Source organism: Phoca vitulina, unplaced genomic scaffold (genome assembly GCF_004348235.1).
Source record: "Phoca vitulina isolate PV1807 unplaced genomic scaffold, GSC_HSeal_1.0 scaffold16, whole genome shotgun sequence".
In the NCBI taxonomy this organism is placed as follows: domain Eukaryota; kingdom Metazoa; phylum Chordata; class Mammalia; order Carnivora; family Phocidae; genus Phoca; species Phoca vitulina.
In genome coordinates this window covers 33,297,622-33,321,514 of record NW_022589719.1, presented here as the reverse complement: position 1 = coordinate 33,321,514, position 23,893 = coordinate 33,297,622, and the positions used below count along the sequence as shown (strand labels likewise).

The 23,893-nt window shown below is 57.2% G+C and overlaps 3 protein-coding genes across 4 annotated transcripts; 2 read left to right on the top strand and 1 right to left on the bottom strand.

Annotated features, from left to right (window-relative positions):
• Positions 1 to 1,896: 1,896 nt before the first annotated feature.
• GSTP1 (glutathione S-transferase pi 1) lies at positions 1,897 to 5,539 on the bottom strand. The gene is made up of 7 exons (XM_032414823.1): positions 5,491 to 5,539; positions 5,154 to 5,189; positions 4,646 to 4,752; positions 4,443 to 4,530; positions 3,175 to 3,278; positions 2,986 to 3,093; positions 1,897 to 2,822 (listed from the first exon to the last, which is right to left on the bottom strand). Exons 1-7 carry the CDS (start codon positions 5,537 to 5,539, stop codon positions 2,634 to 2,636), a joined length of 681 nt encoding a protein of 226 aa, XP_032270714.1. The 3' UTR covers positions 1,897 to 2,633.
• A 6,509-nt stretch (positions 5,540 to 12,048) lies between these two features.
• Positions 12,049 to 15,831, top strand: CABP2 (calcium binding protein 2). The gene is made up of 7 exons (XM_032414513.1): positions 12,049 to 12,105; positions 12,650 to 12,820; positions 13,434 to 13,464; positions 14,220 to 14,354; positions 14,840 to 14,949; positions 15,064 to 15,211; positions 15,806 to 15,831. The coding sequence occupies exons 1-7, from the start codon at positions 12,049 to 12,051 to the stop codon at positions 15,829 to 15,831; spliced, it is 678 nt and encodes a 225-aa protein (XP_032270404.1).
• A 5,133-nt stretch (positions 15,832 to 20,964) lies between these two features.
• CDK2AP2 (cyclin dependent kinase 2 associated protein 2) lies at positions 20,965 to 23,423 on the top strand. 2 transcript variants are annotated; one of them, XM_032414514.1, is made up of 4 exons: positions 20,965 to 21,910; positions 22,215 to 22,315; positions 22,403 to 22,535; positions 22,901 to 23,423. In XM_032414514.1, exons 1-4 carry the CDS (start codon positions 21,829 to 21,831, stop codon positions 22,966 to 22,968), a joined length of 384 nt encoding a protein of 127 aa, XP_032270405.1. In that variant the 5' UTR covers positions 20,965 to 21,828; the 3' UTR covers positions 22,969 to 23,423. The 2 variants fall into 2 exon arrangements, with proteins under 2 accessions (XP_032270405.1, XP_032270406.1); XM_032414515.1 differs by having other exon boundaries at positions 21,742 to 22,052.
• The last annotated feature ends 470 nt before the right edge of the window (positions 23,424 to 23,893 follow it).

Genomic DNA, 23,893 nt, shown 5'->3' with positions numbered 1-23,893 from the left:
TGAAGACTAAACGAGTTAATATATGGGAAGTGCTTGGGACATTGCTTGGAGAAAGCTCAACCTTGGGGGGGTCACTTGTCACCTCTCTAGCTGGAGGGGCTCCCAGCCTCTCCCCAGCTGCCCAAACAGGGGCCCTGCCACTCCCCAGGGTCCCTCCTCCTGGCTGCAGGGAGCCTCTTCCATCCACCTCCTTGGGGCCACAGAGCTGCATCGAAATGCCCAGCCCAGTTACCCCACAGAAGATGGAAGCTGTTGGTCACAGGAAGCTTTCAAAAGAGCAACTTTCCTCCTGCTGCCTTGGGACCCACAAGATGCCCGACAGTCCCCCAGGCCTGTTCTGTGGCCTCCTTATGGCCGCTGTCCTGTCTGCCTGCACCGTGAACCACCGCGGCCCCAGGGTTCTGCGCTCCCCACCGCAAGCCACTGGCCGGGGCTGCCTGCCCCCCTCACACCAGGCAGGGTTGCGAGTTGAACATGCTCTGGGGGAGGCTAAGAGGACACGGGGCCCTGAGGAGGTGCACAGGCCTCAGCCCTGCCCTACAGGCGCCCCGGGCAGGCTCATGATGCGAGCAGGACCACAGACTCTGCCCCCAAGCCAACGGGAGCTTCAGGGTCCCACCCCTGTCCTCTCGGGGACCGATGGGCCCTTCCTGGTGCATTCCACCCAAAGAGGCCCGCTGTCCTCTAGAAACCCAAACTGCCAACCGGCCCCCCAAACCCAAAGCACACAAGACCCCCCGCACGAGGCTCTGCTTGAAGTCCATTGAGCACGGGCTCCTCTGAGGGGCAGCCAGGCCTCCAGCCTGGGAGTGTCATACCCGCCTTGCTCAGTGAACCCCTCTCCGGGCCTCAGTTTCCCCATCTGTAGGGTGAGGGTATTGAGTTCCACAACTCCCACGGCCTCCTGAGCACTGGGGCTACTCTTCCTCCGTGTCCTCTTTCACGTCATCTTCCTGCTCAGGGTGGAGCCTGCGGGGGCTCCCCAGTGCGCTGGGATCAACTCCTAGTCCTCCCTGGGGCCGGCAAGGCCTCCACGGGGGAGGCCAGTGTCCCCGCCCACTCCCCCAGGCGCCTCAGCTAGCCTCTGGGTCACTCCTGGGTCACTCCTGCTCCCTGCACTGGCCTCCTGCTCTCCCCTCTGGCCCCCAACTCTCTCCCACGTCTCGCCGGGGACCACCCCTGAGAAGCCTGGGAGTCCCTCGGACTGGGTTTGAACTTCTGCCTCTCCCGTTTGAGCCGTGTGGCCTTGGACAAGTCGACTTACTGCCTCACTCTTCTGAGTTTGGGTTTCCTCCCTTGAGGGGGTTAGATGAGATACCTAAGTCCCCACACAGGGCCAGCACGGTGGCGGGGGGTCGGGGCACCAAGCCTGTGAACTCAGGCAGGCCTCTGATGGAAGACGCCAGTCAGACCGACCGGGCTGATGAGCGCCAGCTCGCTGCCAAAGCAGTCCGCCCTTGCTGGTGTTGGCACATGGATTCCGACAGGTAAAGCGGATTCAGCCACCTCACCCGGGGACAGGGGGACAGAAAGGAACCAGATCTGATCTCTGACCTCACAGGAGGGCGGTTTGAGGGGAGACAACTGGGCAGGCCAGGATGCCCCCCGAGTGGAGCCAGGGGTGGTGGGCAGTGAGTGGGTCGGGAGTCCTGGCAGGGATCGCAGGGACCAAGGCAGGGAGGGGCAGCAGGTGAAGTGGGCAGGGCAGGGGGGGGGGGGGGATGTTCTGGAGGGTGGAGAGTTCCTACGAGGGAAGGCCTGGCAGGCTCGTCAGGCTGTGGACTTTGTCCGCAGGGCAGCAGGGAGTGCCTGGCAGGACCGTGCTAGGAACGCCAGGCAGTCTGGAACTGTCCGACTCCGCCTTGCTCCATGAGCTCATAGGAGGTGCAGGCCAGCTGGGGGAGCCAAGCAGGAGGCGGCCACAGCTTTCCAGGACGGAGAGATGGGCTAGGATGGGCAGGCGGCAGGACACTCCCACCGGCGGCTGCCAGAGGCTCTCCGGAGCTGAGGGGGATCGTGCATCCTCCTTCCATCCCCAAGCAGCCGGGCCACCATGAGCTCCAGGCTTGCCTTCAGCCACACACCTGCTGGGCCCTGCTGGCCACCTGCCGCACCAACCTGGAGGTGACCCCTGGTACCACCGGAGAATGAGCCACACTGATGCTCGTGCGAAACCCCCAAGGGTATGCGCCACTTCCTAGGGTCCATGTGCGCATAGCCTGACCGTGTGCCCACACTGTGGCTCTCTCAGATGTCAGCGACTGTTCGCCACATTCATGGCTGCCCTGCTCTCAGACTGACGGGGCTCCCCGGGTGGCGGCCATCACACCTGCCCCCGGTGAGGGCACCTCCCTCCTGCAGAAGTCCTCTGGGGTGGATCCTCAAGGCTTAGGGTCTCATCTTCCTGTCTGGATCTGGAACTGCTCTGTCTCCTGGCAGATAATTCTCCAGGCACCTGATTCTGTTCCAGGGCCCGGACGCCCAGCCCGACCCTCGTCCTCCCGAGGCAGCCTGGGAAGGGGCAGGGGGTCCCCTGTGCCCTCCAGCCCCTCAGGGACCACAGCACAGCTTTCCTCTCTTGGTGTTTATTGGTTCTAAAGGCCAGGCTTTCTCCCAGGGGAGGCTGAAGGGGCTCATATCTTTTGGGCTCCGTGGACAGGGCGGTTCATGTGCTCGGGGGAGGCCAGGCAGGCCTTGAGCTTGGGCCGGGCTCTGAGGTGCGCCACATAGGCCAAGAGCAGGGGGTGGGAGTCCAAGCAGCCAGGGGCCAGGACCTGGTGATTCAGCAACAGGTCCAGCAGGTTGTAGTCGGCGAAGGAGATCTGCAGGACAGAGGTCAGAAGAGGGCCTGAGCAGGGTCAGAAGAGGAGGGGCCGCAGGGAGCCAGGACCCTGGCTGCTCCAGCGAACCTGCCGTGGCTCCCCTCTGGGCCTCAGTGTGCCCTTCTGGGAAATGGATCTACCACGGGCCGGACCCAGCACTCACCTGGTCGCCCACAAGGAAGGCCTGGCCCTCCTGGTTCTGGATCAGCAGGGTCTCAAAAGGCTTCAGGTGCCCCGGCAGCTCCTGAAAATACTTGGCCTTGCCCTCCTCCTGCAAAGGGCAGAGATCCAGTGGCAGCCCCCAGCATGCCTGGCCTGGGTGAGCTCCCGGGCCCCGGCCCTGAGTGCTTACGTAGCTCCGGTAGATGAGCCAGCTGCAGTGCCTACGGACGTCCTCCACGCCATCGTTCACCATGTCCACCAGCGCCGCCTCCCGCTGGTCTTTGCCGTAGAGCCCTGGGTCAGCAGCCAGGCAGTGGATCAGGTTCAGGGCTCAGGATGGGGTGCCCAGGTCCCTCGATTGGGAGGGCCCGCTCTGCCCGGCCCTGCCGCTCCCATCTCCAAAAGCCCAGGGGGCTCAGTCGGTTGGGTGACCGACTCTTGATTTCAGCTTGGGCCGTGATCTGGGGGTCCTGGGATCGGGCCCTGAATAGGATAGGGCTGTGAGCTCAGTGTGGCGTCTACTTCTCCCTCCTCCTCCCTCTCTGCCCCTCCCACCGCTTGCAAGCACCAACTTGCTCTATATAGCTCTTGCGCTCTCTCAAATAAATAAATAAAATCTTAAAAAAAAAAAAAAAGTCCAAGGGGACATGCCCAGCTGAGGACCATGCCCCTTCGCGGTCACATCCTAAGTCCCATCCTGAGACTCAGGAATTCCCTGCCCAAATGGCCCCAAGCTCCCTCCCCCAGATCTGTCCCCCTGCAAGGGCAAACCAAGCCTCTGGTGCGTGTGCCCTGGGCCGGAGGGGCAGCTGTTTGTGGCGCCCGGACAGCACTGGGCTGTGGGGACTGGTGGGTCCATGTGCAGCACAGGACAGCACAGGGGCAGGACGAGGTGGCAAGCTGTGGTCAGAGGCCTTCGTCCTCCCGCCCTGGGTCCCACAGAAGTCAGGGTAGGCTTGGCCTGGCTGCCACCAAGACTCCTCTGTCCCCTTCCCTGATTGCCACATCCTGCTGGGACCCAGAGCTGGTCTAGACCCTCCAAAGTTAGCCAAAAAAGAGGCAGCTACCTCTCTCAGCCATGTTCCTGCCACCATTATAACAAGGCCACAGGCTTGCTCACTGCGAGCATGGGTTTTCTGGATTCAAGAGGCCAAAACAGGAAAAAATGGGCAGGAGGCCTACTGTGAAGCCCCTGGACACACCTTAAGTGGCCTCTAGCCTACACCAGCACGTATGTGGGGGCTGGCGGGCTCCTCGGAGTTGTCCTCTGGGAAACGAGCACCGTGAATGCATCTGGCACCATCTGGCTGGCAGAGCCCTCCTAACCCAGGCCCTGCCCCTTCTTTTAGGGTCATCTGGCCTGTCCTCCATGCGGGAGGACTTCTGGTTCTCAGGACATCCACGTGGGACCCATCGGGTACTCTGCAGGACTGGACTGCCCATGACCTCGGAACTCACCAAAGGTGCGGCCCAGGTGTCGCAGGATGGCATTGGACTGGTACAGGGTGAGGTCTCCGTCCTGGAACCTGGGGAGCTGCCCATACAGCTGGGGGGGGGGCGTGGCATGGGTCAGTAAGAGACGCTGAGCTCAGCTGCCCCCCACCCTGGTTTTGCCCCACGAAGGCCCAGCACCTGGCCCCTGCCAGGGCGCAGTCACTCACACAGGAGGCCTTGAGCGGGCCCCGCAGCCAGCTCTCCTTGGTCACCACCTCCTCCTTCCAGCTCTGGCCCTGGTCAGCCAGCAGCATGCGCATGGCCTCGCAGCGCCCTGGGGGAGGGGGGAACGGGGGGGGGGGGTGCGATGTGTGCGGAGACCCCAGCCTCACAGCGCCCTGGGGAGGGGTCAGGAGTGTGGGGACCGGACAGAAGCTGCAGAGCCTGCTGAAGAGATAAACCACGGAGGAACAGTGGAGACCACGGAGAGGGAGACAGGCGGAGACCCCAGCCCATGGTGCCGCACGATGCGGACAGAGCGAAGCCAGCCAGGACACCGAGAGGATGCGGCCCTGGGAAAGCCGGCCCCGGCCCCGCCCCCCCTCCCGGCCCCGCCGCACGACCCGAGACGCCTTGTCCAGCCTCCGGCCCCCGGCGGGACCCCAGGGAGCAGCCTGGGCGGGCGGCCTGGCTCCGCCTGTGCCCTTCGCCCTCCTGGAGGAGCAGGGCCCGCACCTCGGGTGGGGAAGTAGACGATGGTGTAGGGCGGCACTAGGAGAGACAGACAGACAGGGCGTGAAAGAGGATCCCCCCACGGAGCTGCACCGAGAAGGGGGTGGCTCAGCCTGGGTCCTGCCCCCCGCCCCCCCAGCCTGGTCCAGACCCTACTCACTAGGTCGCGGTGACGTGGAAGAGCAAGCAGCCGGAAGTGGCAGCGAGCCCAGGGGTCTTATATTTATGGTCTGTTCCACCCCCCCCCTTCTCGCCCCACCCAGGAATGCACCGAGTCCCTGAGCGGAGCTTGGCCCTGGGCAAGGCTGGGTGTGGCGGGGGCAGGGCCGGACAGGCTCACCTGCACCTCGGCGCCGTGTACCCTGCCTGAAGGGTACTGACTTCAGCATCACACAGCAACTACCAGCATCCAGGCCACACCCAAACCCACAGAACCGCTCAGGGCCCCCAGACCGCCGGGTCTGAGTCTCCAGCTAGCTGCTGGGTCCCCAGCACCAGCACACAGTAGGTGCTCATTAAATGTTCTTGCATGAATGAGTGCAATTTCGATAGGCATATCCATTTACACCTCCTCTCTCCGGAATAATAATTACGGCAAACCCTTAGGGGCTGAGGACTGTGTCGAGGACTCTACAGAGATTACCACCCGAGGACTTGGTATTGTTCTGATCCTCATTTTACAGAGGAGGAACTGAAGCCCAGAGAGGTTAAGTGACTTGCTCAAGGTCACACAGCTAGGCAACAGGACTTAGAGCCAGGGCTGGCTAGCTTCAGGGGCCTGACTTTTAACCCTCAGTCTTTCTTCTGCAAAGGCTTGTTATCTCCAAACCATGTTTTGTCTGAGTCTAAATGCTAACGCACTCTTCAAATACCAACTGGACCTGGGGATATAGGTGGATGGAAAGACAGACAGACTGAAATGGGCAGGACCTCCTGGGCCTGAGGGGGCTGTGTTTTTCCAGGCAGAGCCCAGTGCCTGCCTCCCTGCGGGGCCTTGATGGCACCCCCAGCCCACTTCTGGCTGCCTCTTCCTGGGTGGGGGCAGGGGTTGTGGGGTGTCTCAGTGGGGGTGGTGGTCATCCGCGGGAACTGGAGCCTGACTGAACCAGACATCTCTCAGCCAGTTTTTCCTGTCAGAGCCAGGAGGAGAGAGGAAGGTATCTTTCCCTAGGGCAGTACCCACCTAAAGCCTGGGGGGAAAACCCAAAATGTGCCTAATCAGGAGCATCCCTTAGCCTCATTTGAGCCCACAGCTGCCTGGGGCTGGGAGGGGTGGGGGAGGTGGGGCCAGGGCTGGGTTCTATCCCTGACTCACAGCTGGAGGAACATCTGCCCGGCACTTAGCAGCTTACAAAGAGCTTTCATGGAAGTGGTCTCATTTCATCTCCACCACATCCTGAGAGGGAGGGAGCCTTGTTCGCATTATACTGATGAGGACACCAAGGTTCACAGAGGTTCATTCACCTGCTCTGGCCTGGAACATTCATGCCCTCCCTTTGCACACAAGCATCAAAGGCCTGGGAGACCCCTTCCTGCCTAGTGGGCCAGCCTCCTGCCGGCTCACACCCTCCAGCCATCACACTCAGCCTGTCTCCCAGCTCAGCTCGGCACTATTCGGTGGTGTTCCAGGGGGCTGCTTTTACCCACAGTCCTCTGGCTCCCCAGACAAGTCGGTGGACTAGTTCCGTGGCCTAGCTCCGTGGCCACCCCGGGGCTTCCTCTGCTGGGGTCCAAAAGCACAGTTTTCCCAGCCCAGTGGGCCAGGAACCTCCCTGTGCCCATCCCCGCACCTCCAGTCCACGTGTATATCAACACCTGTCTTTGGCAGTTTTTAAAAATATAAACAAACCGCTTTGTTGCTACTTAGATGTCACCCTTATAAAGTGTACGTTCAGTGGTTTTAGTATATACAGTGTTGTGCAACCATCACCACTAAGTAGTCCCAGCACATTTTCATCACCCCCCAAAAAACACCCTGTACCCATGGACAGTCACTCCTCATGCCCCTCCTCCCATCCCCACTAATCTAGTTTGTTGCTATGGATTTGCCTATGCTGGGTATTTCATATAACTGGAATCATACACTGGGTAGCCTTTTGGATCTGGCTGCTTTCACTTTGCAGAATGTTTTTGGGTTCATGTATGTCATAGTGTGTAACAGTGCCTCATTCCTGGGGCGCCTGTGTGGCTCAGTTGGTTAAGCGTCTGCCTTCGGCTCAGGTCATGATCCCGGGGTCCTGGGATCGAGCCCCACGTCAGGCTCCTGGCTCAGTGGGGAGCCTGCTTGTCCCTCTCCCTCTGCCTCTCCCCCTGCTCATGCTCTGTGTGTGTGTGTGTATCTGTGTGTCTCAAATGAATAAATAAAAATCTTTAAAAAAAAATAGTGCATCATTCCTGTCTACAGCTGGGTAATATTGCGTGACATGGGCATACACATTTTGTCTACCCATTCCTTCAATGATGGACATTTGGGTTGTTTCACTTTTGGGCTTCTATGAGTCAGGCTGCTATGAACATTTGTGTGCAAACTTTTGCAGGAATTTATGCTTTCAATTCCCTTGGGTACATACCCAGGGGTGGACTTGCTAGATCACATGGTAGCTCATTTTGAGGAACTGCCAAACTGTTTCCCGAAGTGGCTGTACCATTTTGTAAACCCAACAGCAGCCTGCGAAGGCCCCAACTTCTCCACGTCTTTACCAACACTGCTACTGTCTGTTTCACTTTAGTTATCCTGGTGAGTGTGAAATAGTATCTCTACATGGTTCTGTGTGCCAAGCCTGGGGTGACTTGTGGGGAACAGGGTGGAGAAGGAGCCATCTTCTTTGCCATCAGAAGAATCACAGCTCAGGGCTGCCTGGCTGGCTCAGTCGGTGGAGCATGCGACTCTTGATCTCGGGGTTGTGAGTTCAAGTCCCAAGTTGGGCGTGGAGCCTACTTAAATAATATTTTTTTTTATAAAAAGAAGAATCACAGCTCAGACTGGAAGAGATAGACACAAGGTTTCATTCACACCCTGACTAGTATGTATCAGGCTATGAGTGGGCTAGGCATCATGGCAAACACCAGAATAGGTAAGATACGGTCTCCATTCTAATTGACTCTTTCAATGAAGAATATAAAGCCTTCATGAGCAGTCCATCCACCCAGCCATCTATCTACCTCCACCCATCTCTCTGTCTGTCCATCTATATACCCATCTATCCAATCGTCCACCCATCCAACAACCAAACGTTTGACTAGCAGTCCATCAGAACATCTACCTACTTATCTCTCCATCCATCCAGCTACCCATTTACCCACCCAGCCATCCTCCACCTGTCTATCCATCCATCTACCAACTATTTAACCACTAGCCTATCAAATCACCTACCCATCCTTCCATCCAGTCAGCTGCCTATCTGTCCGTCCATCCATCCATCCATCCACCCATCCATCCATGTCTGTCAACCACTGATCCACGTGGATCTGGAGCTCCAGCTTGGCTAAGTTGGATTGGGCAAGTCAAGGGCATCAAAATGAATACCCTAGTATGTCGTTAATTGAATACAAGTGAGGAAGGATTTCCAAGCCGGACTTTTTCCACCTAGATACAAAGGCTTTGCTTCTTGATGGAAAACACTTTTATCCATTATACTCTGACCAGTTTATGCCCCCACTACTTTGGCTTATACTTTGGGGCACACATTTCTCCCACTTCCCACCTTCTTAGATGGTCATTTGGACATAGGATCATTCGTCACACGTGGCATCCACCATTTTTTGAGCCCTTCCTATGTGCCAGGAACCTGCTAGGTCTCTTACTTAATTTTCACAAAGGTACCAGGAGGCCTAGGTCAACCGCCATTTTCCAGATAAGGAAACTGGGGCTCAGAGAGGTGAAATACCTTGCTGAGGGCCACATAGTTAGCACACAGGGAAATCCCGGCCTGTAGGCCTTCTATAAGATCTTGCAGAAAATGCTAGAATTCCTGCGTCTGAAGGATGTTTGCAATGCTGCCTGGGATGTAGTACCCTTCTGGCCTCCAGGAGGAGGCGAAACCCTGAGGGCAGACAGGAAGGTTGCAGGCTGGGGAAGGCTGAACCTTCAAGTGATCAACTTGAGCGGTCACAAGGAGCCCTTCCCACCCTTGACCACTTGGCCGGCGTCCGCTCACTTCTGAATCCTGACCCTTCCTCAGATCCTCAGCCATGCTCAGGGCTGGAGGCTGCTCCCTCTGCCTGCTGGCCCCCCTTCCCTTCAGGTGGTCACTCCCACCATCTCTCTGGTCTTGGCTCCCACGCCACATCCTCAGCCCCTGTCACAGCAAGGTCTCATTCTCTTCCCTCTCAAGAGCCTGTTCTCCTCCATAGTCATTCTGGGCTTGCTGAATGTGCATCCCCCACTGGCTGGAAGGTTCCAGAAGGCAGGGACTGGTTCCCAACACCTGGGAAGGCACATAGTAGGTACTCCATGACGCTTGTTGAAGATACAGCCCCTCTGAAATTTTCTCTGGCCTCTCGCCACCCATACCCTCTCCAGGGGCTACTGACTTCTGCCTCCCTCCTGCCTCCCTCTACCTAACATACCCTGCTGGATGCCAGTTCCTGGAATATTCCACATTCACAGTTGATCGCTGCTGGGGTCCCAGCGCTCATCCAAGGCTGAGCACGGGTTAAACCTTAGTAGGCAATGCCTAAAAGGCCGCCCCATCCTCTCTTCTCCTCCATGAAGCCCCCCTGTTGTCTGGGCCAGTGCTCCCAAGCACCTGGAGACTGTCTGTGGCCCTTTCCTGAGTTCGATGTGCCTGGGAGCAGGACCCTCAGGACAGACCCAGTCTGTAGAGCCCCTGAGGCTCAGTCCCAGCTGGCCTCAGATGTTTGCAAAAGGAATACATGAATGGGTGGCCGCTCGTGTGGCTGAGCAAGGCCAGAGCCACCAGCTCGGGTGGCAGGTGTCTGGCGGGATCTGTTTCCCTCAGACAAAGGCTGGCGCGGGGAGCAGGTGAATAAATCATGAGGGGCCTGGAGCAGAGCTGGGGCAGGACAACTGACCTCATTGTGGGAGGTGAAGACCAGGCAGCTGGGCAGGAGGAGGGCTGGGGGCATAACAAAGGGGCACAAGAGGCCAGTGGGGGCTGTCTGGCCCAGCCCCACATTTCGCCCTGAGGACCAAGAGGTTGGAGGTCAGCAGAAGGTAGGTGGGAGGTGCTGGTAGAAGGTGGGGGGGTTCAGAGCTGTCCTGGGGCTCTGGGTGGGGAGAAGGGGGCATGTCTGGGGGCAGGCTCGAGTTGGGGGGGGGGCTGTCTTTCCAGAACCCAGGAGTCATCCTGGGAGGGGGGATGGTGGGGAGAATAGGAAGAGCAAGGGTGGACAGACAGAAAGACGGACAGACCAATGTGAGAGAGATTCTCATGCCACAGAGGGAGGGAAGGACAGAGATGGGCATGTGCGGTCAGAGAGACCCACAGAGACACAGCTGGACAGATGTCAGCAGGGTGCAGGGAGTGGCATGGGGCTGCAGGTGGGATAGACACAGAGCTGAGGGCTGAGGGGGCAGAGGGGGCGGTGAGCAAGACAGAACAGCACGGAAGCGAGCATGGGGGTTGCAAAGACCAGGCGGCTGGGGGTCTGCAAGGGCGGCCCAGGGTGGGGGGTGCCCAGGGCTCAGTCTGTGGCCAGCGTGGGGCTGGAGGCAGGTGGATTGGGGAAGGGACTGTGTAAGCAGCTTGGGGAGCTAGGAAAGCTACAGGATTTGGGGGCCCTGGACCTGTGGAGAGAGGAACAGAGAAAAGAGTAGCAGGGACCCTGTGGGACCCCACCCACAGCTGCCCACTAAGCCACCCTCCCACAGGAACTGGGCGACCAGAGTGGGAGCAGGAGGCCCCAAGCCCCCGTCTCCATGGCCCTTCCCCAGGGCCAGGCAGATGGCAGTCTCCCTGCGGGGGACCCCAGCCCCTCTGAGGGCACTCCAGGGCCCAGCCAGGCTCCTGCCAGCCCAGCAGCCACCAGGAAGCGGGCACTCCTCAGGGAGCTGGAGGCCCAGGTGCAGGCGGCCTACGGGCAGGTAAAGGGGACAGGGGTGTGGGGCATCTGAGGGCACCATGAGGGAACAGCGGGGACCCCACACTCTAACGGGGGCCCTGTAGGACAGATCCAGGGCAGAGCTCAGGGAGGAGACCCGGGACGTGCATTTTGATGGAGGGCTCAGTGGGTCTGTCAGCTGCCCAGGAGGCTGGTGTCTCTGCCCACTTCTGCCCTCACTGAGCCCTGCATCCAGCCCACAGCTCCCAGAGTTGGCCCCCTTCCACTCTTCACCTGAGTACAGGGGCCAGGCAGGGGTGCCGAGGGCAGCCAGGGAGGTGCTCCAAGGTGAGAGCAAGGGTCCTGGCAGGGAGGGGCAGGAACCTCCTGGACTGGGCCAAGATTGCCTCCTCTCAGGACAGGGAGTAGAGGGAGGGTGTGCCGAGTCCATACGGAGGGCTGGTGTCCCAGCCCTCCCCGGCACACCGGGCACCTGATGTCCTCCTCCCAGGTCCAGGCCCTGCTTCTGAAGACATTAAATCTCTACTGACTGGGGGAGATTACGGGTAGGGGTTGGGGGAGAAAGCGCTGGAGAGGGGGTATCTGGAAGACCCTCAGGAGTGAGCACAGGAAGGCTGTGCCTTCCAGGGGGCCTTGGGTCCTGAGTGGCCCCCCTCACCAGCAGAGATGCTCAGAGATAATCCTGGATTAGGACCCAAGCCCCCGTGCCCAGGGCTCCCCGCCTGCCCACCCGCTCCCAATCTTCCCCACAAAACCCTGGGAAAATCCCCTGCAGTGCTCCCAGACTCTCACTGGGAGCAGCTGGGGGCTGGCAGGAGCCCACAGCATCCACTGAGGCCCAGGCCTGGGCTGCCCCCAGGACTCCAGGCCTAGCATGGTTCAGGAGCCCATGGGAAACTGTGCCAAGCGGCCTCAACACCGGGGCCCTAAGGTAGGACGGCTAAGGGGGAGAAGCCAAGGCCAGGAGACCGGGCTGTAGCCTGGAAGGGTCAGGTGGGGTGGGCAGAGCCCCGTGTGAGGGCTGGGCTGGGGTTAGAGATAGAGCATGGCAGGGGGAGAGAGGGGCTGGTTCCCACTGCCCTAGACCAATCCAGATTTCCCCGGGGAAGGCCCCAGACTCTAGCCCCTCCCAAGGACCGCTGGGCCTTCCCTGCCAAGCTCATCAGGCCCCCCAGCTGCCCATCCAGCTGCCTGTGCCGGCTGCCCCTGCCCTCTGCTAGTCAGAGATGGGACGTGCAGAGCTTGAGCTCAAGGTCCCATTCCGCCACCGGCTTTCTGAGTGACCTTGGCCCAGTCCCTTCCTTTTCGGGGGGCCTCGGTTAGCCCAACTGAACAATAAGGGGATGGACACTTCAAGCCTAGAGTGTTGATGGGTGAGAGCCCTCACTGTCCTGGGCCGGGTTCCAAAGACGGGAAAGGCTGGTAAATGAGGGCGGAGGGGCCGCTACCCCAGCTCAGAGCTGGCTTTGCTGCAGGACCACTGGCAGTGGCCCAGCTCCCCCCCAGGGGGCTCCCGCCACAGCCCCGGCCCCGGCCCTGAGGAGCAGGGGGGCCCAGGGCCGGGCATCCAGGGCTACTCGGTGCTCAACAGCCTGGTGGGGCCCGCCTGCATCTTCCTGCGGCCCAGCATCGCCGCCACCCAGCTCGTATGTACAGCCGCCCCTGCTTTCGCCTCCTCTCTGCCTCTCCTTGAGTAGGGGGGAGAGGATGGAGTGGGGTCTTCGGAGCAAAGGCACACTGATCCAGGGGGTGGGGCAAAGAAAAGTGGAGACACAGAAACAAGATCAAACAGGGGGAAGACCCAGGGAGACATGCCAGGAATGAGAGAGGAGAGGACAGAGAGAGACCCGGAGAACCTCAGAGACAGCCACCAAGGGGTGGGTAGGGAGGCTGCAGGGCCTCCAGGAGAGGGACAGAGAGAACAAGAGACAGACAATGACACCGAGGTCCCCGGGGCCAAGTCTGAGGTTCTGCCCGACCCCAGATCCACTTCTGGCAAATGGAGCTCTGAGCCCTACAAGAGGGTGGGGGCAGGAGGTGGGCCCTGGGAAAGATCTGGGCAGGGGGCAGGGAAGGGGGGGCCCAAGACACCCAGGCCAGTCAGCAGAAATGGGTAGGAGCAGGTCTGAGCAGTGTCAGACAGACACAGGCCCTGCCCATCCCGTTGGGGGTGCTGAGTGGGGGGCCCCAAAGAACCAGAGGAAGGGGTGCAGGTGCCTGGGTGGTCCAGGGAATTCTTAACCTCTCTGTGCCCCCCAGGACCGGGAGCTGCGGCCAGAGGAGATCGAAGGTAAAGGGTTTTTGAAAAGACTAGAGTCTCCAGAGGGGTGGGCATCGGGTGGGGCCTCAGCTAGTCTCCAGGAGGAACTAGGGGCAAGGAGGAGGCTGCGGGAGATCGAGGAGATGGGGACCAGACTGAACGGGGAGGGGCCGACAGAGCCCCCAGCTGCCAGTTCCCAGATCTCATCTGCCAGGCGGGTCAAGGGCCACTTTCATATCTGTTCACTCGGCAAACACCTCCTGGGTGCTTACCGTGTGCCTAGCCCTGTGCCGGGAGCCCTGGGGAAGGGGGCAAACTGGACAGATGTGGCCCATGTCCTCCGGGGACAGATGTCAATAAGTCAACTATGAGTACAAATGGTGCGAAATGCTCTCAAGGAAATGAACAAATGGGCTGCAGGGGACCCAATGTAGAGGGAAGACTTTCTTGAGTAGGTGACATAAGGACCAGAAGAGGGTAGAGTGTTCCAGAACGTGAGCTCCATGAGGTTAGGGATTGTTTCCTTTCCTTTCCCTCCCCCGCCTCCCTCCCTCCCTTCCTGCCATATCTCCAGTACCTAGAGCAGAGCTTGGCCCATAGTAGGTGCTCCTTAAATATTTGTTGAAAGAATGAATTAAAGAAATAGCATGTGCCAAGATGCTCAAGTGGCAGAGAAACTGATGTTTACAAGGAGGAAGTGATTAGACCAAGGGAAGAAGGGTGTGCTGGTCCAGGCTGGGGTCCCGGGGTCGTGTGGGAGGAGCTGACCCCGCCCTGCCCGGCAGAGCTGCAGGTGGCCTTCCAGGAGTTTGACCGAGACCGGGACGGCTATATCGGCTACCGGGAGCTGGGCGCCTGCATGCGGACGCTGGGCTACATGCCCACTGAGATGGAGCTCATCGAGATATCACAGCAAATCAGTATGTGCCTCAGACCTGCCCCACCCCCAGTCCTCCAGAGACCATGGCCATGGCTCAAGCAGCTGGGCTGCCCGGGGAAGGCAGGTGCCCACACAAGTCGGCCCCCAGAGCCCGGGACCCTGCTCATTCTCAAGGCACTTTCTCTGCCTCTGAAGAATCTCACCATCCCCTACAAGGTGGGGAGGGCAAGGACCATTATCCCCATTTCTAACATGAGGAAACTGAGGCTCTGGAAGCTTAAGTGACTTGGCTAAGGTCACAGAGCCAGGTCATTGGAGCCAGGACTTAAACCCAACCAAAGTCTTCAGGAAAATTAAGAAAAACCACCAGAAAACACAGATGATCCAGCTTGGGCCCCCTCAAGAGGGAAGGGCCCACTTTGTGGGGCAGGGGAGAGGGCCAGAGGCCAGGAGAGGCGGGCGGGGGGAGCCAGGGCTGGGCAGGGGTCCCTGATTGCTGGAGTCTCTGATGGGCATGGCCCCCAGGTGGTGGAAAGGTGGACTTTGAAGACTTTGTGGAGCTGATGGGCCCCAAGCTGCTGGCAGAGACGGCAGACATGATTGGCGTCCGGGAGCTACGGGACGCCTTTCGGGAGGTACGGCCACTGGGGCTGGAGGGCAGGCGGGGGGCCGCGGGTCTGCCGTGAGTGAGGCCTGAGTGAATGAATGATTCGATCGGGGACTCAATACCACGACCAACGCCACCACAGTTTGACACCAACGGGGACGGCTGCATCAGCTTGGCTGAGCTGCGAGCAGCCCTCAAGGCCCTGCTGGGGGAGCGCCTCAGCCAGCGGGAGGTGGACGAGATCCTCCATGACATTGACCTCAACGGGGACGGCCTGGTGGACTTTGAAGGTACCACCCGCCGCCCTCTGCGCTCAGTGCCACACGCCCTGGGAGGTTTTTAACGGGCAAGGAAAGGATGAAAGGAGCGTTGTCACTGCGTGCCAGACCCCGGGCTGAGCACTCCATGTCCTCTCCCCGTAAGCAGGACAAGAAAGTTAATTCTTGGGAAAGTGTGAATGCTTAGCAAAAGATGTGGATGGAGCCAAGATGTGAAGCCAGGCGAGCTGACCAGAACCCAGTTCTTGCTCTATGCTGGATTCCCACAGGGCGAAAACAAGGGTTAAATAATAATAGGAAGCCAAGGAAAATCAGTATGTAGAAATTCTCCAAAGCAGGCCCCAAAGTTGTTCCTGAGCTTCCTAGCAGCCAAAGCAAAAAGGGAAATAGGTTTAGTTACAAGGGTTTTGTTTTTTTGTTTTTTGTTTTCCCCATAAAACAAAGCCCCTCTTCTTAGCCCAAAGGCCTATTCCCTACCAGATTCAGAAGACTCCCTTGCAGGCCCCGCCCTGGACTGCACTCCCTCCCACCTCAAGGCCAGTATATTGGTCTCACAGCGATTGGGCTCCAGAGAGCAGACCTGCAACCTTGGCTTTGTCCTGGCAGAGTTTGTGCGAATGATGTCTCGCTGAGCCTGCACAGAAGCTGGAGGCAGCAGACAGGACTTGGGACCACAGCCAGGAAGCCCCCTGCCTCCAAATGACCCTCCCCCTCTCCTTCCTACCCTGCCTGTGTGTAACACCCCGGCCTGCCCTCACCCCCACTGCTTCACCAAGCCCCCATGCCCATCCCTGTCTCTCTAACAATAAAGTATCTTGGGGCCTGGGGAGATGGCTTTTACCTCTCACTTTTGTACCCTGGAGGACCCAGTCTTTGGCCCCCAAAAGTTAAGTCCTGGGCTGTAAGACCCCTTGACTGTGAACTCCAGGTGGACAGGGGCCTTTTCTGGATCCTGGGCCCATCCCAGAGCAAGTGTCAAGAAACGCCACCTGCTTCTCCCAGAGCTGGGATGCACTCGGCCCCTCATCCTGTAAAAAAGCCTCCTGCCAGGCCCAGGGCGACACATGCCCTGGCATGTGCTGCCAGATTCTTCTTCCCCAAGTGTGACTTGGGTTGCGTCACACTCCTCCTGTTCAGGAGGGTCGTGACACCCCCCCATTGTCCCCAGGTTAATCCGGCCCCTGCTCCCGGCACCAGAAGGCTCTGGGAGGATGAGGGCTGGCATAGAGTCACACACAATTAGGACGAAGCGGAGGTGGGACTCACCCCCTGGCTCCAGTGCACGGGAGAGGGTGCCTCGGAGTCAGGGAGGCCCCGGGCCTCAGGCTCTCCTAGCTGCAGCAAACACCTGCTCTGCAGAGCGCTGCGTGACCCGCTGCTGTGCCTGCCCGCCGGGAGGGAGGGGAGCCCTGACCTCCTGGTCAAGAAGGGGCGGGAGCTTTCAGCGCCCCTGCCTGGGCTTCACCATCCCCGCTGCCAACAAGATGGCCTTGGGACGGAGAAGGCGGGCGGTTACTGGTGGCCCGCGCAGCCCAGAGCCTGGACACCGAGGTGCGAGGGTTGGCTGCAGAAGCCTCAGCACCACTCACTCGCCCGGCAGATCCCAATTAATCCTAATACTCAATTACGGGATCTCTCTCTGGGAGCTGTGGTCCACCCTCGCTCCCACCACCCTCCGCCGGCCGGCCCAGATGGCACTGCTGCCTGAGATGTCTGTCCCCTCCGCAGGGGCTGGGGGTAGTATGGAAGTGTGTCGCAGGAAGACCAGAATCCCACTGCCCCCTGGCTCCCAGCCTGGCAGGCTCTGCGGTTGGGGCAGGGGCGGGAGGCGACGATGGGATGGTCTTAATTGGCTGCCATGTATCTGCTGGCACCAAACGTGCCCTTCTACCCCAAAAAGGCTGCTGGCCCGGAGGGTCCCAACAAGGTAACTGCTGGAGCTGGGAGCAGGGCCGGGAAGGAACAGTGAGTAGGCAGAGAGTGTGCCAAGTTAAGAGCCCCTTCTCTGCTTAAAGGGGGCACCTGCCACCCAACCCCAGCAACTGTTGCCAGATGAAGCAGGCTGGAGCTCTGAGATCTTCTGATTTTCCAAAAGAAGCTGGAAAGTCAGATTTACATTAAGTCCCCTTTAAATAGTTTGACTACTGATGATAGCATTCAATAAGGTGTATAAACCTTAAGTGTACAGCTCATGAGTTTTACATGTGTGTGCGCTCAGGTAACCGTCACCCACATCATGATATCGCATCCACTTCTTTTATTTAGAACAGTTCTAGGCTTACAGAATTATCCTGAAGATAGTTCAGGGAGTTCCCGTATACAGTCCACCTCGGTCAGCTTCTCCTGTGTTAGTCAAGGTTCTCCAGAGAAACAGAACCAACAGGAGATACGTGTGTGTGTGTGTGTGTGTGTGTGTGTGTGTAGTGTGTAAAGATATTTATTGCAAGGAACTGGCTCAGGTGATTATGGGTGCTGAGCAGTCCCAAGATTTGCAATCAGCAAGCTGGAGACCCAAGAGAACTGGAGGTTCGGTTCCAGTCTGAGCCCGACAGCCTGAGAACCAGAAAAGTTGATGGTGTAAGTTCTAGTCTGAGGGCAGAGGACTGATGTCCTAGCTCAACAGTCGGGCAGGTGAAGTTCCCTCTTACTCAGCCTTTTTGTGCCATTCGGGTCTTCAACTGATTGGATAAGGCCCATCCACCATGGGAAGGGCCATATCTTCACTTTGCCAATTCAATGGATGATAATTGCACCCAGAGACACCCTCACAGACACACCCAAAATCATGTTTGACTAACTATCTGGGCACTTGTGACCCAGGCAAGTTGACACTTAAAATTAGCCATCACACACTATTAATATCTCACATTAGAATGGTACATTTGTCACAGTTAATGAACTAAGACTGACACACTGTTATTAACTAAAGCCCATATTTTATGCAGATTTCATCATTTTTTCCCTGATTATCCTTTTGCTCTTCCAGAATACCATCCAGGACACCACATTACATTAGGCATCATGTCTTCTCAGACTCCTCTTGGTTGTGATAGTTTCTCAGACTTCCCTTGTTTCCTTATGATCTTGACAGTTTAAGTACGACTGCTCAGGTATTTTATAGAACATCCCTAAACTGGGATTTGTCTGATGTTTCTCTCATTAGTCTGGGGTTATGGGTTGGCAGGAAGATGACCACAGAGGTCAAGTGCCCTTCTCAAGCCATCCAATTAAGGGTGCATACTATCAACATGACATCACTATTGATGTGGACCTTGATCACCCGGCATGAGGTAGTGTGTGTGTCACATTTCTACACTATAAAATTACTTTTTCTTTCTCCCATTATGTACTACACTCTCTGGAAGAAAGTCACTATGTACAGCCCACACTGAAGGGGTAGGGGTTATAATCTACCTTATTAAGGGCAGAGTATCTACACAAACTACTTGGAATTCTTCTATATAGATTTGTCTCTTCTCTCCCTTTATTTATTCAAATATATATATATATTTGCGCTCATAGGTATTTATTTTGTACAAGTTATAATCCAACACTTTCAATTTTCAAATCGCTCCAGCTTTGGCCACTGGGAGGCCTTTCAGCTGGCTCCTGTGTCCCTTTGGCATATACCCATCATGGTGGCATTTGGGGTTTTGGGGTTTTCTGTTTTTTGTATTTTTAGCATTTTCTTACGTTTTGGTACCATAAGATGCTATAGGATTATCTTGTGTATTTCCTGCCCCAGTCTTAGAATTAGCCATTTCTCCAAGGAACTCTGGTTCATTTTATTGGAGAATGCCATTAGAAACCAAGACCTGGGTGCTAGGGTGCTTCTAGGCCCTCTCAGCAGATAGAGGAGATACGTATGTACACTAATCTGTGTATATACAATTTTTAAATATTTCTCTATGCAACTGACTGTATCTATATTGAGTTAAACAAGGGTTCATATTGGGGCGCCTGGGTGGCTCAGTTGGTTAAGCGACTGCCTTTGGCTCAGGTCATGATCCTGGAGTTCTGGGATCGAGTCCCACATCGGGCTCCCTGCTCGGCGGGGAGTTTGCTTCTCCCTCTGACCCTCCCCCCTCTCATGCTCTCTCTCTCATGCTCTCTCTCTCTCTCTCATTCTCTCTCTCAAATAAATAAAATCTTTAAAAATAAATAAACAAGGGTTCATATTGATGTCTCCAATTCCAACCCATTATCACGTGGATCAGGCTAGCCTCCTCCCCTTGCTTACCTGTCACTTCTCATCCCAACAATGAGAACTCCTCCATCCTAATTGACTTAATTTTCAATTCTGGCATATGTGTGCAGTGGTTTCAGAATTGTTAACCCATAGGCCAAGGAAACCACTTCACCAACTAGAGTACATGCTTACTTGCAGTTCCTTTGCATTCATGCTTACAGACTCCACTCATTTCCAGATTAGCACCTTATTCTCCCACCCCTTCAGTGAAGCTGTCTCATTCATTTATGATACAGCTAGATTCTTTTGTCACATTCTGCGTTCCCTCCTGGGATCCCCTGACCTCCTCAATGATTTCTTTAATTTTGCATACATTAAAGTTTACTCTTTATGACAAATGCTTAATATCTTGTATTCACCATTACAGTATCATACAAAATAGTTCCACTGTCTTAAAAAAAAAAAAAAATCCCGTTTTACCCATTTAATTCTACCCCTCCCACCCCTGGCAACCAGTAATTTGTTTACCTTATGTATACGTCTGTCTTCTCTGGACTGTCAGGCTTTTCAGACTGGCTTCTTTCACTTAGTAAAATGCCTATCTGTGTCTTTTCATGGCTAGATGATTTCCTTCCATCGCTGAATAAATAGTCCATTTTGTGGATATATCACAGTTTATTTGTTCATTCACCAATTGAATGCCACCTCCTCTGGGAAGACTCCTGTGATGTCCCCAAGCAGGCTCCTTCCTCTAAGTTCCAATGCATCCTCTACCAGTCTCCACACTGTCTTACCGTACAGTGTGTCTTTGCTTTCCTGTCTGTCTCTCCTTGAGACTAGGAGCTCCCTGAGGACAGAAGCCATGGCCAGTTTATTTCCATATCATCAGTGTTCGGCACAAGGCCTGGGATGGAGGATGGAGTCAGAAAATGTCTGTTGGGGCACCTGGGTGGCTCAGTTGGTGAAGCATCTGCCTTTGGCTCAGGTCATGATCTCAGGGTCCTGGGATCAAGCCTCCCATCGGGCTCCCTGATGCTCAGCGGGGAGTCTGCTTCTCCCTTTCCCTCTGCTCCTCCCACCTGCTCGTGCTCTCGCTCTGTCTCTCTCAAATAAATAAAATCTTTAAAAAAAGAAAGAGAGAAAGAAAGAAAATGTCTGTTGGATGAATGAATGAATGTCCTGGAGATGAGGAAAATCTACAGACCTGGGGCATGAAGGGTACACAAGGCCAGTGAAGTTTTGAGGAGAAGTAGCCCGGCAGAAAGGGGTTACTGTTGGGAGGAGAGTCTAAGATCTAGGGTTGTGAGGAATGAGATTTGAGGGGAGGGATCTGGATGGAGAAATGGACAGTAAAGAGGACAATGAAACAAGCTCCTTATGAATACTCATTTATCCACACAACAACCCTGTAAGATAGTTATTATTAACGTCCGCATCTTAAAGATGGGGAAACCCAAGCATATTGAGGTGAGTAACTTGCCCAAGAGGAAATCGCTGATGGGGGCGGTATGAGATTCGAACCATCAGCCTAACTCCAGTCGGTTCTCTCACCCAAGATCAGTCTGGTACAGGGCCCGGGGTGCGGTGAGTAGTCAACGGAGGTGAGCGTTCCTGCTGTTGTCAGGTTCGGAGTCTTGGGGGACAGGTTGAGGGGTCTTTGAGGTCGCCATCGGATCTAACATCAGCCTGGACCGGAGGACGAGGCAAATTGGTAGAGGCGCGGTGGTAGCGTTGGTGAGGGATCCGTTGCCATAGGAACAAACGAAGGCTTTAGGAGGGCGCATGCGCAGACCGGGGAAAGGTTGTTGAACCGGTGAAAGGTGACGTAAAAGCGCACGGGGTGAGACGCAGGGCTCCGAACGTCAAAGCCCTGCGTCCTCCGGCACTCAGAGCGGTGGAAAGGCGCGCTCGGTGGTGGCGGCGGCAGCGATAGCAGGCCCAGCTGGACTGACACCAGGCAGTGCGAAGCTGACGTGCAAAGCAGCGCGAGTGAAGCGTGAGGGCGACGCCCGCGCCGGGAAGACCCCTCCGCGCGAACCGCGGCCGACCAGACCCGGGTCCCGGCTTCCGAGGCCCCGCCTCTCGGGCCTTGGGACTAATCGGATTGAGAGCGCGCCGGCCCGGACCGCGAACTCGCCAATTGCGTAAGGCGTCAGCTACCGCCCAATCCGGAGCAGACAGGTGCGAGGTCCGAAAGGCGGAGACCAATCAGCAGCGGTTGCGGCCTGTTGGGGTCGGTCTCGGCCAATGAGGAGGCCCGAGTGACGTCCTGGCGCACCAATCGGGAGTGAGAGAGCATTGGTGCTCGCCCGCCCTTCCGGCCTGAGCTCTATTTACCAGGGGCGTGCGGCCGGTTTACCAATCAGAGCGCGGCTGAGCGGCCAAGCAGCCAACCCCGGAGGAGCGGCCGGCCGGCGTCCGCCGCACCCAAGAGTTGGGGATGTCCTACAAACCCATCGCCCCCGCCCCTAGCAGCACCCCCGGCTCCAGCACCCCTGGGCCCGGCACCCCGGTACCTACAGGTGAGGATCCAGCTCTACCCCTGCTCGTCTGCCCGGGTGGTCGAGGTCTCGAAGAGAAGACGGCCTGAGTTCTGCAACATCGGGCCTGCCGCCTACCCTCGCTGAGCCTCAGTTTGCTGGCCTGTGAAGTGGGCGTGGTCATGTAAGGGCTAGTTGGTGGAGCGCAGGGGGAGGGGTTTGTCCCTGAAGTTGAGCGCCTGGAAGCATCCCTTCGGAGGGAATCGGGCGAATCCGGTCGGGGGTTTGGAACGCTGGGAGGAGGCGTCCCGGCCCCGCGCTGACCTCTTACTCGCGCATGTTGCAGCCGGAAGTGTCCCATCGCCATCGGGCTCGGTGCCGGGAGCCGCTGCCCCTTTCAGACCCCTGTTTAACGACTTTGGACCGCCCTCCATGGGCTATGTGCAGGTGAGTGGGGACGAGGGATTGCCTATGGATGGGGACTGGAGGTCCCTTCGGGGCCTGAGCTCATTGCCCTGTCCTTTTTTGACATAGGCAATGAAGCCACCCGGAGCCCAGGGTTCTCAGAGCACCTACACGGACCTGCTATCGGTCATAGAGGAGATGGGCAAAGAGATCCGGCCTACCTATGCTGGCAGCAAGAGCGCCATGGAGCGCCTGAAGAGAGGTAAGTGAGGCCTCCACCCTCCCTGTTCAGGCGACTAACACTGGACAGTCCTTCCTTAGGAAAGGAAGGACATCTGGAGGCCACTTGAGCCAAGCCTAGACAAGGGCCGGTGTCACTATCCAGAGAGGTGTTTTGAATTGAATTGAAATTGAGCCAGTTTTCGGGGAAGGACCAGGGCATTTGTCTTTCAACAGGACAAATGTGAGGATTAGCCAAGCCGCTAATCTCGTTAGGCCCCTCATTAGATTATAGTCCTGGTCCCTTTCACTGAAAGGAAGGGGGTGGGGAGGGAGGGGTCTTCCTGTGGAGGGCAGGGGTGGGACTGTGGAGGGTCGCTGTATGTTACTTGCCCATCCCCACCTCAGGCATCATCCATGCCCGGGCCCTAGTCAGAGAATGCCTGGCAGAGACAGAGCGGAACGCCCGCACGTAACAGGACGCAACTCCGCCACCGAGTCTGGACCTTTCCTGGCCACTGCAGAGCACCTGCTTCTCCCTGGCCTTCACCCCGAGTTGCACTTCCCAACCTGGGCTTCCTGTCCTGTGTCCCTTGGTGGGTGCCCTCCAGGAACCAGGGGGGCTCTCACTTCAGTCGACAGCACTGACTGGGACTCTTTCGAGAGTTAGTAGCGAGGTCGCTGTGAGTCCCACCCATGACCTGCCAACAGTGTTGATCCAACTGGAGCTTGCTCCTTTCTGTGGCCCCCACCACTCAGCACTTACCCAGGACTTTTCACCACTTTTCCCAGACTCCTCCCCTAGCAGGGCCTCCGAAGGCCTGTCACCTCCCTGCCTTGTCTCCTGGGCCATAGCGACTCTTTTTTCAGTGTCTTTTGCTAAATATGCCCTTTTTGTATAAATAAAAGATAATTTGGAGTTGTTCTCTCACCTCTGAGTGTGGTACTTCTGCTCAGCCAGGAAGAAATTGGGAAAGACGAGACTCAGGGAGGGGAAAGGGGCGGTGCAGTGGTGGGAGAGAGGGCCACTGAGCCTGGCCTTGCCTGGCCCCTGCTGTCCATTGGCTTGGGTGGGGACCCTGCCCTTCTCCAGCCCTCAGCCTTCCCGGTTGTAAGTAGTGGAAAGGGTTGAGCTCCAGTAGCTGAGAGCCCTACCCTCCTACACGTGGTGCCACCAGGGGGCAGCGCAAGGCCTTAACAGCTTCCACAGCGGGAGGGCACGGTGGCCCGCCTGGGCCTAGAGGGTTCTCTGGATTGGCAGTCATGCCTGGCAGGGTGGAAATGTCAGATCATGTAAGCCAGGCCCTCACATGCCTTCGTGCCCTAACATCTTAAACTCCAAGTCAGCCCTGGGAGGCTCTGAATACATACTGACTCCTCAGAGGAGAGGGGGCACTGCTT